This window comes from Neodiprion pinetum, chromosome 6, assembly GCF_021155775.2.
Source record: "Neodiprion pinetum isolate iyNeoPine1 chromosome 6, iyNeoPine1.2, whole genome shotgun sequence".
NCBI lineage: Eukaryota > Metazoa > Arthropoda > Insecta > Hymenoptera > Diprionidae > Neodiprion > Neodiprion pinetum.
Window position 1 is genome coordinate 396706 of NC_060237.1, and position 17293 is coordinate 413998.

General features: G+C 44.7%; 2 protein-coding genes across 2 annotated transcripts; both read left to right on the forward strand.

Annotated features, from left to right (window-relative positions):
* The first annotated feature begins 8833 nt into the window (after window positions 1-8833).
* LOC124221801 (uncharacterized) lies at window positions 8834-10344 on the forward strand. Its single transcript, XM_046632118.2, has 3 exons — window positions 8834-9251; window positions 9385-9648; window positions 9800-10344. The coding sequence occupies exons 1-3, from the start codon at window positions 8999-9001 to the stop codon at window positions 10105-10107; spliced, it is 825 nt and encodes a 274-aa protein (XP_046488074.1). The 5' UTR covers window positions 8834-8998; the 3' UTR covers window positions 10108-10344.
* Window positions 10345-14733: 4389 nt separating this feature from the next.
* On the forward strand, window positions 14734-15829 carry LOC124220943 (histidine-rich protein PFHRP-III). Its single transcript, XM_046630422.2, has one exon. The coding sequence runs from the start codon at window positions 14779-14781 to the stop codon at window positions 15550-15552; it is 774 nt and encodes a 257-aa protein (XP_046486378.1). The 5' UTR covers window positions 14734-14778; the 3' UTR covers window positions 15553-15829.
* Window positions 15830-17293: the final 1464 nt, after the last annotated feature.

The window sequence follows — 17293 nt, forward strand, 5'->3', positions numbered from 1 at the left end:
ATTGATTGATTCCAGCACTTTCCAAAATCGCGAAAATTTTTGCCAAAAATGGAAAGGGGTTAGCCTCACTTTTTTTTTTGGCAAAAAACTTTTGGTCTCAGATTCGATTTAGACGATCCTTAACCGACCGATAGGACCCTCAGGAACTCAGAAATCGCAGCGAAAAGAGCGTAGGACCAACAGGAGAGAAATGGCGAGCGAAAAAGCACCTGCTGAAAAATGTCGAAAATTCAGGTTCTGGTTTTTTGGCTGTAACTTTTGATGCGTTGATCGCAGCGTATTGGGACTGCGCCCAATCGACTTCTCTCGCAAAATTACGTCCGATCAGTGCAACAATTGATTGATTCCAGCACTTTTCAAAATCGCGAAAATTTTCGCCAAAAATGGAAAGGGGTTAGCCTTACTTTTTTTTTTGGCAAAAAACTTTTGGTCTCAGATTCGATTTAAACGATCCTTAACCGACCAATTGGACCCTCAGAAACTCAGAAATCGCAGCGAAAAGAGCGTAGGACCAACAGGAGAGAAATGGCGAGCGAAAAAGCACCTGCTGAAAAATGTCGAAAATTCAGGTTCTGGTTTTTTGGCTGTAACTTTTGATGCGTTGATCGCAGCGTATTGGGACTGCGCCCAATCGATTTCTCTCGCAAAAATACGTCCGATCAGTGCTACAATTGATTGATTTCAGCACTTTTCAAAATCGCGAAAATTTCCGCCAAAAATGGAAAGGGGTTAGCCTTACTTTTTTTTTTGGCAAAAAACTTTTGGTCTCAGATTCGATTGAAACGATCCTTAACCGACCAATTGGACCCTCAGAAACTCAGAAATCGCAGCGAAAAGAGCGTAGGACCAACAGGAGAGAAATGGCGAGCGAAAAAGCACCTGCTGAAAAATGTCGAAAATTCAGGTTCTGGTTTTTTGGCTGTAACTTTTGATGCGTTGATCGCAGCGTATTGGGACTGCGCCCAATCGACTTCTCTCGCAAAATTACGTCCGATCAGTGCTACAATTGATTGATTCCAGCACTTTTCAAAATCGCGAAAATTTTCGCCAAAAATGGAAAGGGGTTGGCCTTACTTTTTTTTTGGCAAAAAACTTTTGGTCTCAGATTCGATTCAAACGATCCTTAACCGACCAATTGGACCCTCAGGAACTCAGAAATCGCAGCGAAAAGAGCGCAGGACCAACAGGAGAGAAATGGCGATCGAAAAAGCACCTGCTGAAAAATGTCGAAAATTCAGGGTCTGGTTATTTGGCTGTAACTTTTGATGCGTTGATCGCAGCGTATTGGGACTGCGCCCAATCGACTTCTCTCGCAAAATTACGTCCGATCAGTGCTTCAATTGATTGATTCCAGCACTTTTCAAAATCGCGAAAATTTTCGCCAAAAATGGAAGGGGTTAGCCTTACTTTTTTTTTGGCAAAAAACTTTTGGTCTCAGATTCGATTTAGACGATCCCTAACCGACCGATTGGACCCTCAGGAACTCAGAAATCGCAGCAAAAAGAGCGTAGGACCAACAGGAGAGAAATGGCGAGCGAAAAAGCACCTGCTGAAAAATGTCGAAAATTCAGGTTCTGGTTTTTTGGCTGTAACTTTTGATGCGTTGATCGCAGCGTATTGGGACTGCGCCCAATCGACTTCTCTCGCAAAATTACGTCCGATCAGTGCTACAATCGATTGATTCCAGCACTTTTCAAAATCGCGAAAATTTTCGCCAAAAATGGAAAGGGGTTAGCCTTACTTTTTTTTTTGGCAAAAAACTTTTGGTCCCCGATTCGATTTAAACGATCCTTAACCGACCAATTGGACCCTCAGAAACTCAGAAATCGCAGCGAAAAGAGCGTAGGACCAACAGGAGAGAAATGGCGAGCGGAAAAGCACCTGCTGAAAAATTTGGAAAATTCAGGTTCTGGTTTTTTGGCTGTAACTTTTGATGCGTTGATCGCAGCGTATTGGGACTGCGCCCAATCGACTTCTCTCGCAAAATTACGTCTGATCAGTGCTACAATTGATTGATTCCAGCACTTTTCAAAATCGCGAAAATTTTCGCCAAAAATGGAAAGGGGTTAGCCTTACTTTTTTTTTTGGCAAAAAACTTTTGGTCTCAGATTCGATTTAAACGATCCTTAACCGACTAATTGGACCCTCAGGAACTCAGAAATCGCAGCGAAAAGAGCGTAGGACCAACAGGAGAGAAATGGCGAGCGAAAAAGCACCTGCTGAAAAATGTCGAAAATTCAGGTTCTGGTTTTTTGGCTGTAACTTTTGACGCGTTGATCGCAGCGTATTGGGACTGCGCCCAATCGATTTCTCTCGCAGAAATACATCCGATCAGTGCTACAATTGATTGATTCCAGCACTTTTCATAATCGCGAAAATTTTCGCCAAAAATGGAAAGGGGTTAGCCTTACTTTTTTTTTGGGCAAAAAACTTTTGGTCTCAGATTCGATTGAAACGATCCTTAACCGACCAATTGGACCCTCAGGAACTCAGAAATCGCAGCGAAAAGAGCGTAGGACCAACAGGAGAGAAATGGCGAGCGAAAAAGCACCTGCTGAAAAATGTCGAAAATTCAGGTTCTGGTTTTTTGGCTGTAACTTTTGATGCGTTGATCGCAGCGTATTGGGACTGCGCCCAATCGACTTCTCTCGCAAAATTACGTCCGATCAGTGCTACAATTGATTGATTCCAGCACTTTTCAAAATCGCGAAAATTTTCGCCAAAAATGGAAAGGGGTTAGCCTTACTTTTTTTTTTGGCAAAAAACTTTTGGTCTCAGATTCGATTTAAACGATCCCTAACCGACCAATTGGACCCTCAGAAACTCAGAAATCGCAGCGGTAATAGCGTAGGACCAACAGGAGAGAAATGGCGAGCGAAAAAGCACCTGCTGAAAAATGTCAAAAATTCAGGTTCTGGTTTTTTGGCTGTAACTTTTGATGCGTTGATCACAGCGTATTGGGACTGCGCCCAATCGATTTCTCTCGCAAAAATACGTCCGATCAGCGCTACAATGGATTGATTCCAGCACTTTTCAAAATCGCGAAAATTTTCGCTAAAAATGGAAAGGGGTTAGCCTTACTTTTTTTTTGGGCAAAAAACTTTTGGTCTCAGATTCGATTGAAACGATCCTTAACCGACCAATTGGACCCTCAGGAACTCAGAAATCGCAGCGAAAAGAGCGTAGGACCAACAGGAGAGAAATGGCGAGCGAAAAAGCACCTGCTGAAAAATGTCGAAAATTCAGGTTCTGGTTTTTTGGCTGTAACTTTTGATGCGTTGATCGCAGCGTATTGGGACTGCGCCCAATCGACTTCTCTCGCAAAATTACGTCCGATCAGTGCTACAATTGATTGATTCCAGCACTTTTCAAAATCGCGAAAATTTTCGCCAAAAATGGAAAGGGGTTAGCCTTCCTTTTTTTTCTGGCAAAAAACTCTTGGTCTCAGATTCGATTTAAACGATCCTTAACCGACCGATTGGACCCTCAGGAACTCAGAAATCGCAGCGAAAAGAGCGTAGGACCAACAGGAGAGAAATGGCGAGCGAAAAAGCACCTGCTGAAAAATGTTCGAAAATTCAGGTTCTGGTTTTTTGGCTGTAACTTTTGATGCGTTGATCGCAGCGTATTGGGACTGCGCCCAATCGATTTCTCTCGCAAGATTACGTCCGATCAGTGCTACAATTGATTGATTCCAGCACTTTTCGGAATCGCGAAAATTTTCGCCAAAAATGGAAAGGGGTTAGCCTTACTTTTTTTTTTGGCAAAAAACTTTTGGTCTCAAATTCGATTTAAACGATCCTTAACCGACCAATTGGACCCTCAGGAACTCAGAAATCGCAGCGAAAAGAGCGTAGGACCATCAGGAGAGAAATGGCGAGCGAAAAAGCACCTGCTGAAAAATGTTTGAAAATTCAGGTTCTGGTTTTTTGGCTGTAACTTTTAATGCGTTCATCGCAGCATATTGGGACTGCGCCCAATCGACTTCTCTCGCAAAATTACGTCCGATCAGTGCTACAATTGATTGATTTCAGCACTTTTCAAAATTGCGAAAATTTTCGCCAAAAATGGAAAGGGGTTAGCCTTCCTTTTTTTTCTGGCAAAAAACTTTTGGTCTCAGATTCGATTTAAACGATCCTTAACCGACCAATTAGACTCTCAGGAACTCAGAAATCGCAGCGAAAAGAGCGTAGGACCAACAGGAGAGAAATGGCGAGCGAAAAAGCACCTGCTGAAAAATGTCGAAAATTCAGGTTCTGGTTTTTTGGCTGTAACTTTTGATGCGTTGATCGCAGCGTATTGGGACTGCGCCCAATCGACTTCTCTCGCAAAATTACGTCCGATCAGTGCTACAATTGATTGATTCCAGCACTTTTCAAAATCGCGAAAATTTTCGTCAAAAATGGAAAGGGGTTAGCCTTCCTTTTTTTTCTGGCAAAAAACTTTTGGTCTCAGATTCGATTTAAACGACCCTTAACCGACCAATTGGACCCTCAGGAACTCAGAAATCGCAGCGAAAAGAGCGTAGGACCAACAGGAGAGAAATGGCGAGCGAAAAAGCACCTGCTGAAAAATGTCGAAAATTCAGGTTCTGGTTTTTTGGCTGTAACTTTTGAGGCGTTGATCGCAGCGTATTGGGACTGCGCCCAATCGATTTCTCTTGCAAAAATACGTCCGATCAGTGCTACAATTGATTGATTCCAGCACTTTTCGGAATCGCGAAAATTTTCGCCAAAAATGGAAAGGGGTTAGCCTTACTTTTTTTTTTGGCAAAAAATTTTTGGCCTCAGATTCGATTCAAACGATCCGTAACCGACCAATCGGACCCTCAGGAACTCAGAAATCGCAGCGAAAAGAGCGTAGGACCAACAGGAGAGAAATGGCGAGCGAAAAAGCACCTGCTGAAAAATGTCTTTAAAACAGGTTCTGGTTTTTTGGCTGTTACTTTTGATGCGTTGATCGCAGCGTATTGGGACTGCGTCCAAACGATTCCTTTCGCAAAATCACGCCGGAATAGTGCCAGAAAGATTTTATTCCAGCACTTTTCAAAATCGCCAAGATTTTCGCTAAAAATGGAAAGGGGTTAGCCTAACTTGTTTTTCATTTCTGGGGCCGAAACTTTCTGGTCTCAGATTCGACCTTAATGACCCCTTTTTGACTCATTAGTCCCCCAGGAACTCAGAAAATGCAGCGAACGGAGCGTGGGATCATCAGAAGACGAATGACGAAGGAAAAAGTAGCTGCTGATAAATGTCTCGAACACCGGTTCTTTTTTTCCGGCCGTAACTTTCGATCCGTTGATCGCAGCCTATCGGGACTGCACCCAAACGATTTCTTCCGCAAAATAACGTCGGAGTAGTGCCAGAAAGAATCTATTCCAGCACTTTTCAAAATCGCGAAAATGTTCGGCACAAATGCCAACGCGTTCACCTCTGTTTCTTCTTGACACAAACACTCCTGTCTCAGAATCGATTGGTATGATGTATTGCATCATGCTGCCGTTCTTCTCACGAGAGTCTCTCTGTGATTTTGAAGAGCAAGCGACAGATTTTTGAGGATTTCCATTGTAGAAGCAGGTAAAAGTGAACATGTATTTATTATAATTCGGTCACACAAAGTACAGACAGTACAATATTTATAAGCTCTTCAATATGATATGCATCTTGTCATGTAGGGGGTGTCTTGCCTATACGCAGGATGAGACTCAAACTATTTCTTAAAACTCTGATAAAGCCGTCGTCGATGTTATTCCTAATACTCCCATGAAGATTATATCGTACTGCACACCTACTGCTATGTATAACACTTAGATGTTTTATAAAATATTCCATTCAGACCACGCACTTCTTGGTGTCTTACACTACCATTCTAGTTGTCAATTGGTCAAATTATCACACACAGCCAGTTGAACACATGTATTACAATTAAGGCGTATCAAATATACTAAAAGTTTGAGCTCTGAATTTGTATTCTTCTTTCCCCGCCTTTCCGAGAACCCATCGCAAATTTCATGTTCACCGGCCGCACTTTCCCATCAGTTTTTCATGTTCACATCCTTGCGTCTTCTCCAATTTTTGAACACAAATCGCACTCTTCGAAATGCAAATCGAGATGTAGAGAAGCAGAGAACCAACAGCTGAAGAAATATTCAATCTTTTCATCGTTTTCCGCATGTAACTTTCGATGCGTTGCCCGCAGCGTCTATAGACTGCACGCACTGGATTTCTCTAGTAAAATTCCATCGATATAGTGCATCAAAGTATCGAATTGAATTCTTTTTCAAATCGACAAAATCTTCAGCAAAGACGCAATGTCTCACTTATTTTTGTCATTTTCGAGCAAAAATCTTCTTACCCAAGAATCGATGTATATGGCCCTTTTCATAGTAAATTGACCCTCAGGAACGCAGAAAAGGCATCAAGAATGTCGTAGGATCATCAGCTGTGGCATCCCGTAAAAAATCTCTCGTTTTTCGACTATAACTCGTAATCCGCCGTTCTCAGCGAGCTTAGATTACGCGCCATTTATTCCTGTAGCAAGATTCTGTTGATACAGCGTTTCAATGGTTTTATTCTTGCACCTTACAAAATAGTCGAGAAATAGACTGAAAACATATAAATGGGTTAAATGTTTGATGTTTCAATGTTTTTTTCATTTGCAATGCTGAAAAACAAATTAACAGAGACGATCAAATGAGCTACAGCACCGTACAAGGAAACAATTCATACAATTGTTCACTAAAAAACTAGCAGAGTCATCTGTTTTGCTGGACTCTGCAACTTAAGGCGATGCGCAGTTGTTCTCCTCTACAGATTGACATTGGTATCGGGTCTGAACAGATCAATTTTGGCCTTGTTCAGGGTCCGCCAAAATTTGCTGAAACATTGCAAACATATCAGCCTTAGATTCCTGGCGATCTTCTTGACAAGTAACCATTTGTCTCTGAATTGATTTGTACGATATCGTTTGCATTAATAGGACCTTCAAGAAAACAAACTACGCATCTAGAAAGCGTGTGATAGACAGTCGCGAAACTCCGACTTATCGATTCTACTTTTTGGTTTTCTTAAAATTAGTGTTAGCTACTTGGGATTATGTGCAGGCGTATGGTGCAGATTTTCAATCACGTCCATGCATGGTGTTCGTGAGAAACGGTTTCACTCGCTTTTCAAATCATTGTCATACTCGCTAACAGCAATTTGTCTTATTCTCAGTTTCTCATGTATTATACATTTTCCAGTACATGTAACATATTAAAATATGTCAACGGAAGGAATCTCGTCTGAATTCGAATGCCTTATCGTAACGAGTACAACCTTGTCACGGAGACTGCTGTATTTACTTAACGAAATTTATTTACTAGGTAAATAGGCAGGTAACTTACAGCAGCTACGTAGGAAACCATTTAATTTTTAGCTACAAGCTTGACGTTTTTGGCTAATTCACGAGTCGGTTCATCCGCTTTGCAGCCTCAGGACGTTTAAAACAGTCAAATTACCGATTGGATGTATATGTTGTTCCATCATCTAATATTATCGCCTTTGTCCTCATCATGTACTGCAATTTCCATTCCTGGCTGGTGGACAAATCAACGAATTTCCAGGGTGGCTTTTAACGAGGGTGCAAAGTCCCCCTTATAATAGTCAAGGAGGGAGAGATCTTACCAGAGGGTGTTTCACGGTGAGTTCCATAGCTGGAATTTGCAAATTATCAAAGTAACCCGCAGCCGAACTACTCAGCGAATTTCACGTTCTCTAAATGGCCAAGCTGCATTTCAACAAAGCAGATTGCATCAGACTCTGTTACAGCGAAGCGCTGACCCGTTTGCTTGTCATCCAGATCCAATGGTAGGAGGTTCCCATTACCACCAACGTATTTCATGGAAGTGCCAAGAGCTGAAACTTTCAATTCTAATCTAACATTACAACGACTTTGCTCGCTGGTTTAAATCTTGCTCCTGTTGTTGTTGCAACGAAACAGAATTAATACAAGCTGCGTATGAAGTAAGGTAAAATGCGAATCATCATTCATTACTCATTTACCACTGTGTCAAACTTTTACAGAATTAATCTATTGCATAGCATCCATTTCACAGTACGTATGGACCGAAGGTATGCGAGCGTACAGACCTAACAGCATTATATACGCTACGTGCAGTTGGATTTCACTTCTTAACGTTTTTTGTCGTCGCTCCAAGACACATCCGGCAGGGTAGGGGAAATTTGGGGAAAGAAGGACGGTGACGGGAGAACCGAGAGTTTGAGTGAGCGGGAAAGATCGGGAGCATCGTCCTTTAAGTCCGTTATGTCAGGCATTGTGTCAGGCGTCGAGTTCTTGTCGGTTTTGAGGAAAGCCGCGGATCGCTCAACCGGCGCACGAGCGTAATCTGTGCCCAAGTTAATCATATGCCAGGCGGGGAAACCGCACCGCGAGTTTCTATTCGGGTCATTAGATACAGCTCCTTGTTTCCTGGTGTAAAACTTTACGTAAACAACCGACAGGCACGTGACGCAAAAGCACTATCGGGAGTTGCGAAATACGTTTTGGCCTGTATCAGGGTTCGGAACCGCGCCGATCGGACGCGTCACGTAAATTCCCCTGATTAAACTGAAAGATTGGATACAGCCGGCATCGAGTTTGTAGGCACGTCTTACCTGATTGATCTTCTGGTGTCGCACAATTGCACGCCGATTCAACGAAAGCCGTCTTGTGAAATGGTTTCGAAGTTACATGTGTCACTGCCGCAACCTGCCCGCCTCGGTTCTACGGTGAGAAAATTCATACCTGAGATCATTCGGCAAAGTGGGAGACGTTATAAAAGGCTATCACGAGCCACTTCGCTCGGGCAGAAAATTCCGACCGCTACACGTACACGAAGAAACGGCATAAAATATCATACGTACTGTATACGGGGAATAATCGATACCGGGACACTAAGTTTAAATAACGACAACCGGAGTTTGATAAAAAGAGAACAAAAATTAAACCGCGAGCGATCATGAATCGTTTTCTTGGCTTTCTACTATTAGTGAGCTACGCATGTGCCAAGCCGGCGACCTACGACGAGTACCTCGCCCTCGAAGATGACACCGCTTCCGTCGGCTCTATCCGTCGTGACGTGCGAGCTCCTCTGCCTCCAGGATTTGCCATCGAAGTAGCGGACCTCCTCAGCGCTGGAACTGAGGCCAGGAAATCGCGAGAGGCAAAAGGCGCCGCGGAGCCTAAGAAGACTGCGATGAAAAACGCATCGGGTGAGTTTCTTTTTTCCTGTTTAACTTTGGATAGTCCTCACTTTGGGATAATTCCGGGAGCGACAAAGAGGCGTAATTTCCTCTTTAATCAACAAGTGACGCCTTTGAACACGTGCAATAATCGCTGTTTCAGGAAAATCTGACGAGGGTGGATACTACAAGAGTTATGGCAGCGATGCCGAGGGTGAAAAGGGCTACCTCAAGCAGACCTACAGCAAAGGTGATCACGGCTACAAGACCCTCGACACCTTCCACAAGCAGGACGGCGACAACTACGGCTTCGAGAAGCACACCGCGTTCGGAAAGGCCAAAGGAGCCAAGGAGGGTGGAGAACACGGAGAGAGCGGATCCTACAAGAGCGCCGAAGGCAGCGACGGCGACGACCACGAGGGAGCGGGTAAGTTCGCGAAATCAAGATCATAAAAATAATTAACGATCAATCAAGTTTGTGTCTCTCGACGCTGTCGGAGAAACGTCAGAATGGGGATGAATGCGCTCTGCAGCCGGGATAAAAAACGACCAAGTGAACCTCATTTTGAACCCAACAGGAACCATCGTGGACGCTCATTACGCTCCGTACGAAGGCGAACACTACAGCGAGGGTGAACATGTGTCGTCCGAGGGGGGGGATGGGGGGCATTATACGGAAGGAGGGGACGCCGGGCACTACACAAGCGGAGGACAGGGCGGCTCGGGAAGTTACTCAAGCGGGGGTGGAGACGCGGGGCATTATTCCACCGGCGGCGGGGCTGAGGGCTCATACGGAACGCACGGCTCCTACTCGAGCGCGGATGACTCTGGGGATCATCAGGGTTACGTAGACGGCGGCTCTCAGTACGAGGGTGATCACTACTAGTTTACCCCCGGAATGACGAGGGGCGAAGATTAGCCGAAGTCGAAGCTTACAGCCGCGGCTGAGTTGCACCTGCAGATATAGATGCATTGCGGATTTTGGCGCTTGAGATCGCTTCCATCACCTTGCCGCAGTCATTCTTGTACATATATAACGTAATGTATATGGGATAACGATTTGAAGAATGTTCACCACCATGTCACCGTTGTTAGTTCATTATTAAAAATTTTTTCAACTTCAGTTTACGGCTTCTCGTATTCATTACGGTCTTCTGACCACCCTAGATCCCTTCTTCACCCTTTAATCGATCGAACCATACCCGCGGGCGATCTAGTCAAAATTCATTATGGTAATGGTACTTCCCAGCCGTTTTAATTCAGTCGATTGAAAGGAAGAGCCCACGTGAGAACAAAATTTAACCAAGTACTGAAAATCGCTTTGCAGTCCTTGGATATCAGACAATTTTTCCTTCATCGGTAATCGTATCTCAAATCCATCGAGATTCCCTGTAATACCTGCGTCTTTCGATTTGTAGAAACTTTGCTGGAGGCGTAAAATCGTTTTTAATTCTAAAAATGTGTCGTCGTAATATCGTCGTTGCTGGGCTAGCGATTTGGTATTTCTGGCTGTAGCTACGGAGATATTTGATACTTGGAAATTCCCGATAAGATAGTAACGGTGTGCCGTCTCAGTTCCGCAGCGATTTTTATCCGGTAATCAATACTCTGTCTGCAGCTGGAGTTTGCTAATATTGTAAAAGAATGAGTGCTTATTCTATACTTGCTATGCGTAGAAAGCGAACTAGAATTCAGTGCCGTGCTTTTACCTGTTTGTCGATACCCACGTATCATTAGTACGAAATTTGAAAACTTTTGAATTATTCACGATACGATACCTGTGAGGGTTTCTATTCAGAATTTGAGGTCTCTGTCATCCTACAGACGAATCGTCGGAAACAGTTTCTAGCGGAATCTGCTGCGCCTTGTCTGACTAGTTTGTATACAAGAACACAGAAGCCGGAAGTTCGCCAGTAGCAGTGAAACTCTGATAGTCAGTGCTAATTCTTGGCAAAGTCCGACATCCCTGATTACAGTAGGAAACCGTAGGAGACTTAATACACTGTTTCCCTCAGATTATAATCAACTCCGAGAGCCGAACTCGAAGACTGGTAAGTCAGCGAAACAGTGTCCAGTTTCAATGCGGCCGCAAGCGCGGCTTTTCGGTATAGCAACGGCGATGCCGTCCCGTTTTGAAGTGGTGTGACGGGCAAGAGTGATTCCAACTAAATTTCAGGCAATAAAAAAGTAATCCATTCGGATCAGCGCCATTTAAATTGAGGAACAATTTCATTAGCAAAGGCGTCGTGCCGCATGGGTGCGCTTTATTCGCGGGATGTCTGCTGGATTAATCCCATGGTTGGCGGGTGAGTGAGAATGTGGCCAGATCTGAGGGGCAGTTCAGCAAGATGAGGAGGGGGACGGGCCTCATCAACTGATTGCGGCCTCGGCGTAAAGCAGGGGTTGAGACGGGTGACTGTAATTAAGCAAATCTGTAAAAGAGATATTCAGGTTTAATATAGTTGCAGGGACGTTGAATTCCGGTTAAGTAAAAGGGTCCGCATGAGAAATGAGAGCTTATTTTATTTCTACCGCGGGGTCCTCTGGCCACCACGCTCAAAAGTTTTCTCTTCGTTTTTTTCATTTATACAACACCGCGTTAATCTTCCGGGGCAAGGCATGAGATATAACTCAGTATCACGCGCACTCCTTTTATCCTTTCATGCTCGCCCGTAGACCACTGACTTTGAGCCGGCGGTGGCTAATTAAAGGAGGGCTGGACCGGGAGCTGACCTCGGTCTCGGCTGGGGATCGCATTGTGCTCGGCTCTTAAATTGGATTTGCTAGTCAAGCAGGTCGATTTGCGCGTGGTCAGGGTACCAAGAAACCGAGTCGAGCCGAGAGGCTATGGGGGAGGCCCGACTCTCTGTGCCCGGGGTTTGAGGCGGAAAATAGAAAGGGAAGATAAAGCGTAGCTAGCTCTCGTTAACGCGCGGGCACTAGCGAAAGCAGAAAAGAAGAAAGGTGGAGAAGGAGGAGTCACAAAGCATCCAGTCGCCTTGGAGCGAGGCGAAGGATGACAACTAAGGGAATCGAAGATCTTCCTCTTCCTCCTCCTCCCACTCTTTCTCCTCGCCTCGCCGCCGTTTTCACACGGCGACAAGGTCCCTCTGAAGATATCTGCTTTCCAAGCAATCTCTTCATCTCCAGGTCAAGTATAGCGCCATTCCAGAACGCAGCCTAATCTTCATTTCGACACCCTTTCTCCCTCGCTGCGATTCCTAGCGTGTTGGCATCCCGGCTGAGTTCCATCCAGCTCTCGTTCGCTTCGCCGATTTATCCCCTTGGCGAATTTAACTTGGCTGCATCCAATCTTCATCTTGATTATGCAGCGCCAACACACTAGCGGGCCAATCTGCAGGGACCGACGAGATGTTGCTGCCAAACAACCCGGTAAAGACTGTGGACCAGTAGCTATATACGGTGATGAGTATACGTAATTCCCGTCTCTGTGTAAGGAATGCGAACTCCAGTATAAACCAGAACTTGAAGAGTTCTTGAAATTACGAACGTGCACTATCCAATATTTCACGCCGGGGAACCGATCCCACTCTGCATGTGGCTTTCTGTCTCCATGCAAATGCGGGGTCGAATCAACCGAAGCTGCAAGGCGGCAAACAGACCGATATCCGTTGTTTGTGTGCCGCAGCTCCTCTAACTCGATTTCAGGTCGATGTCCAGCTGGTGGCTATATTCGATCTGTGAATAGTGGAACCAACTTAAGTCCTCGCAAGTTACCAGCGAGTTATAATAGTGAAGGATACACGTTCAATGGAGCCAGTGTGATGTAATTTTGAAAAATGCGACGAATGAAATTACCCACCCTTTGATTGGTTTCTTGGAAATTCGATCCCTCGAACTTTCGAAAAAAGCCTTTCCGAAAATCATGTCATTGTCAATCTGGTAATACGCATATAATATTAGTTACGTAATACGCGCACGTGACATTTAGCCTCACGTACATACGACGATATTCACATTCCGAGCAAACATGTTCGTATTCCCATTTGCTGAGTATCGTGTGAATCGTATCATGAAAATTAAAAGTTGGCTGATACTCGTATGTAGCGAAGCAAAGAATGAAATTTGCTGCGGCTGAAGTTTCTTTGACAAAAAGGGAGCGCAAAAAACACGTCTGCTTACTGGATATACGTTTGCCTCGTCAGTCGGGTCTGGCGGAATGGATGATAAAGGCAGACCCTACACATCAGTGAATGAACGAACGATTTTGGCTGCTGACGTTTCGCGTATATGGCATGCGTTCACAGGGAGGGATTTATTTGACGGGTGATACGATTAATGGCCAAATTACACGGATTATTGGTAATCGCATGCATTCTAGACCGAGATGAGTGTGTGACGCATCCGCGGGGGGAGGAGAGCTCAGCGATGATCAGCTTCGCTTGCGAACATCCTGACGCGTAGCCAGCAGCTGCAGAGTTGGAATGGTCGGGTTCATACGACATGGTCGATAAATCGGTTGAGAATCGTTACTTTTTCACCATTACTATGCCTCGCGCTGTGGCATGAGGAGTTGATTTTATATATTGCTAAACCGCTTACGGGCGGACTTCCAAGTTGCCATGCCCCGTGACCATAAGGGCTGGGTGCAAATTGGTCTCAAGGTTGAATTTGCATAAATCACGAAGCCCTCCCGAGTTCAGGAAGTCGCCGTACCGGTGACCGGATGTTGGCTGGTTCGCTAATGGCTGACACTTAGACTAATGGCAGGGTTGCTGCATTCCACCGACCAGCCTCAGCCGATCGTCCCGCTCGAGGCGATCGAACACACCAAACATATCGACGGATCGATGCGCCTTTGCCCTGGAGTCTGAATTGTAATTGGCCGGTATAGAGAGAGACGAGGTCTGTATTTTGCACGAACACACAGTTGAGTGAAATTTTACGTACATGCAATGCGCGATTTCCATGGCTGATATTTGCACAGATGTGTTGCAAACATGCCGACTTGCATGATAATTACACAAGTATGTCTGTACAAGTGCGTCCGCGTCAAGAAACGAGTCGAGGCGAAATTAATGAACAAGTATCGTTGATTTATCGCTATACCGAACTCACAAGTGTTTCTTAGCAAGCGTCGTATATTACAATAAAACAGTCGGCAGTATTGGCATTGCAGAATTGTTTAAGGTTTGATGTATAATCTGGAAATGTTCCAGTGGCCTTCTTTATTTCTCCGTGTCCGGGGGAATTGAGTTGGTCAGGTATACGATGCATAATTTTTCGTTGCAAATCTAGGACGACCTGTGTAATTCATTCCCCACTGAAGTTACCCAAATGCCGTATACGAGCAATGGTGCAGCTCGTTACAAGCAACCAAGCGGATTGATCCGAAGGCTAAATCAAACGAGGTTTCGGTTGAGAGCTCGTGAAAGCCGGCGGGATACCGTGGTGGTCAATATTCGCCGCCACTCTCCGTCGATTAGGATGAAAGTGATCGAGATGCCCGGAAACCGCGGGGCGGGCCTCGATAATATTTAAGTGAGCATACCTCCCGCCAAGTTATCAGTTTAGTTTCGAGTTCCGATAGATCAAGATGGTGCGAAGTGTCGGGGTTCGCTTGCTCCTGGCCTCGGGCATCCTTTGCGTCCTGATCGTCTTCACGGCGGCGCGGGACGTCAGGGACGTCAAGCGAAGAGATGAGCGTGATCTAGACCTGATAGCCGCAGCCTCGGGACACGGCCACCATTCCGAGTCGGGCGGAGGGCACAAGCATCACTCCGACCACCATGAGACCCACGGTGAGAAGGGGGACAAGGGCTACAAAAAGCACCATCACCATGACGAGGGTGATCACGGGGAGCACGGGAAGGAGCACCACGCTGGGCATCACGAGGAGCACGGTGGCCACGAAAAGAAACACCACGACGAGGCGGCGAAGTACGGCGAGCACCACGAGGGTGAGAAGGGTCACAAAGGCGGGAAGTTTGGGGAGAAGAAGGGCCACAAGAAGGGGCACAAGACCAAGGGATACCACAACAAGTTCCACAAGGACGAGTATCACAAGGAGCACAAGTTTTACGACGATTACCACAAGGGTGGACACCACGCGAAGCACGGTGACTTCCATGGACACCATGAGAAGAAGGAAGGCGGCCACAAGAAGGGCGGTCACCATCACTCCGGCTACCATGATGACCACCACGGAAAGAAGGGTCATCATGACAAGGGACACCACGACGAGGATCACAAGGGTCATCACGGGAAACACGGACACGAAGAGCACCACGCTCACCACGATTCGTACGGCAAGAAGGGTGCCCATAAAGACGGAAAGAAATACGGATTCAGCAAAGGTCACAAGGGCTGATCATCTCCTGAGTTTTCTTCCGGCGATATCATTTATATGGTAGCTTTGATCACTGTACATATACTTTGTCAAATCCAAAACGCAGAACATGCATCGTCGAATGTGCGATATGTTTTTTTTATTTGTAAATAAGTGTACTGAATATTTTATAGTTGAATTTTATCATTTGTTTTATTGTACGTACCTCATGTATCAATCATTCATTTGATATGTTTCTGTTGCCAATGTTGTTCAATATACAAGCTTACTTTTGTGCTCTAGACCACAGTTTCCTTGCAATTTTTTTTTACGATCTTCCTCGACCACGTTTATCTCCGTTACTTGCGTGAAAATAAACAATTTTTCAGCTTTACAAGATTTTATTGTCTATAACAGCTGCACGAATTTCAGAGTCGTGAGCAGCAGTCGCTTGGATCCCAGGCCGATCTCGGCTTTATTTATTCATTAACTCATTTTTATCTGGTCGCTTTCTGTCCGTCTCTAGTCCTCTTGATTCATCCGTGTCGTTTAACATAATTTTTATTCATGAATGCTTCTTACTATGACCTCGAAACTGACCTTTTACTATATTCGCTCAAGTGATTAAACTCGAGTTTTATTCGCTATCCACTTTCCGGAATTAACGTTCACCCTCTTCGGAGCATACGGCTTATCTGATATGAGTACTGTATTAATTGCGCAGACACTTTGCGTTTTTACACATGTAACAAACTTAATCGCAAGTTTTACGCATAATTTATTTTTTTTCCCATCTGTGTTCCGGTATTCACGGGAAAATTTAATTTCTACCTCGTCGCAGAGTTAACTGCTTCGCTTTAAAAACAGCATGGACAGGCCTACAAGCTTTTAATTTCTGCAGCATTTGTTTACACCGTGATAACGACGAGTCGCTGCAGTATCCGTAAAATTATAAGTATCTGTGTTTTACCCACGATACGCTACGGGCTTCTAAAAAAATACGTAGTGATTCACTCTTCGCGTTGTTTATACTATACATGTATACAGAGGTATATCTTTGTTCAGTCCACTTTAGATCGTCGGAGTTACCCGCATGGTACGTATAGCCGTCAGATTTTACGTAACGCTGAGAGCAAATTCCGAAGAGCCCGTTTCCCTGAAGGTTTTGTACTACTCCGCAAATTTTAGTATTACCACTATGCAGCATTCATGTGGCTGAAACACTTTCCGTAATTCGCTTTGTACAGATGACATCGCGCTATTGTTAATCATGGAAATAAAGCATTCGGCCGGAAACTAGTTAAATTAATTTCAGTAAAAACAATTTACGACGCGATTCTGGGCAAGTGTGTATATGCGTGTCTGTTTGTTGGAACTGGGAATTACTGGACACGTAACAAATTGTTGAACAAATAAAATGCACCTAACGGACCCGTGAAATGAGTTTCGTGACACTCTTTATCACGTAATTGGAACATGGGCGCCGAAATAAATTCAGTAAATATTTCTCGATGTACGTAGAGTTAGGAGAAATTAATTGCGACGAATAGTCCGTAAAACAAGTGAAACATTCGACCTTCACCATCAACAGTAACGCATCTGAATTATTAAACCTCCAAGTGTTTCATGATTTGCAGAGAATTAGATCAGACCTAATTTTCCTCCTTGGTGGTCAAATTCCAAAATCTGTCGAAATCCCGAGAAACGGTGTGCACCAGAGTTTCGATTTTACCGATATTTATTCTCAGCTGCGAAAAATGAGTATGTGAGACAATTTACTTCC